The sequence below is a fragment of the Olea europaea genome, chromosome 9 (assembly GCF_002742605.1).
Source record: "Olea europaea var. sylvestris chromosome 9, O_europaea_v1, whole genome shotgun sequence".
NCBI classification, from domain to species: Eukaryota; Viridiplantae; Streptophyta; class Magnoliopsida; order Lamiales; family Oleaceae; genus Olea; species Olea europaea.
In genome coordinates this window covers 5842977-5844180 of record NC_036245.1, presented here as the reverse complement: position 1 = coordinate 5844180, position 1204 = coordinate 5842977, and the positions used below count along the sequence as shown (strand labels likewise).

Here is a 1204-nt window from a genome sequence, read left to right as displayed (position 1 = left end):
CCAGGGGTGGGTCAAACTGCTCAACAAAGAAGGGATCGAAAAACTTACCAGACATAGAAAAAGAAAAATTCCACTACTTGTGAAATTTTGGTAAGTTCCGTGGTGAATAATCTCATACATGAGTGTGAGCAGTTCCCGACTACTCATGACATCTGGACATATTTGAGAGAGAAATACGATGGTATTAGTGTGACTAGATTGAGGCAGCTAACTATTAAATTTGACGCTTGCAAGAAACTTTCTAATCACAATATCACACAACATGTGAGGATCATGTCTACTGTGATTAAGGAATTGAAGTCAGCCGGTCATATACTCTCTGATGAGCAATAAGTGTAGGCTTTAATCCACTCTCTTCCTGATAATTGGGAACATCTGAAAGACAATTTGACTTATAATGATAGTATCAAAACATTTGCTGATGCTGCCCGCCATGTAGAACTAGAAGATGAGCGCCTTGGTGCAACTAAATCTCTAGGACAAGCTTTTGTGGCTGAATCCAGTTCTGGGAAAGCTTCAGGCTTTAAGCGTAAGAAGAACTAGTTCAGGCGGGAAAGGAAAGGGAAAATAAACTGGACAGGGACCAAAAAAGAACAAACACAAGTGCAATAAGAATAATAAATGGTTTGGAAAAAAGAAAGATAAGAGCAAGCTGAAATGCTTCAACTGTCAGGTGTTGGTTCACTTTGCTCGAAAATGCCCTGAATCAAAGAAGGTAGCTCTTATAAATACTTCTTTTAATGTTGTTTATGTTTCTAGCACTGTTATGCTAACCGAATCTTATCCTATGTGCATTGTAGACTCAGGAGCGACACACCATGTAACCAGGGATCGAGAAGTGTTTGTGGAGTTCCGTTAATTTCCAGTTGGTATAAAGTGGATATATGTTGAAAATGATGATAGAGTGGAGGTGAAAGGGATCAGTACATGCAAGTTACATTTGCATTGTGGCCATATTATTCTCCTTCATGATATCCTGCTTGCACCGGGGATACAAAAGAACTTAATTTTCGTTGTTGTTCTTTTAAGATTATGTTTCAGCTTGAACTTTTGTGGTAATTCTATTCGTATAAATAATTGTGATGTATTTTATGGATCTGGACATGTAGAAAGTAGCTTCATAGTGTTGGATTGTGATCCAAACACTTATAATTATTATGTTGATCGTTGTTTTTCTATGAATGTATCTTCTTCTTCTTCTAAA

At 37.4% G+C, this 1204-nt stretch overlaps 1 protein-coding gene across 1 annotated transcript in view; it reads left to right on the top strand.

The window, feature by feature from the left end:
* The window catches only part of LOC111399859 (transmembrane 9 superfamily member 7-like), a 23917-nt gene that overhangs the window by 11540 nt on the left and 11173 nt on the right, over positions 1-1204 (top strand). Inside the window, exons 4-6 of the mRNA XM_023027353.1 lie at positions 133-282; positions 340-542; positions 760-820. Coding sequence (XP_022883121.1) covers positions 133-282; positions 340-542; positions 760-820 — 414 coding nt within the window. The remainder of the gene's footprint in view (positions 1-132; positions 283-339; positions 543-759; positions 821-1204) is intronic.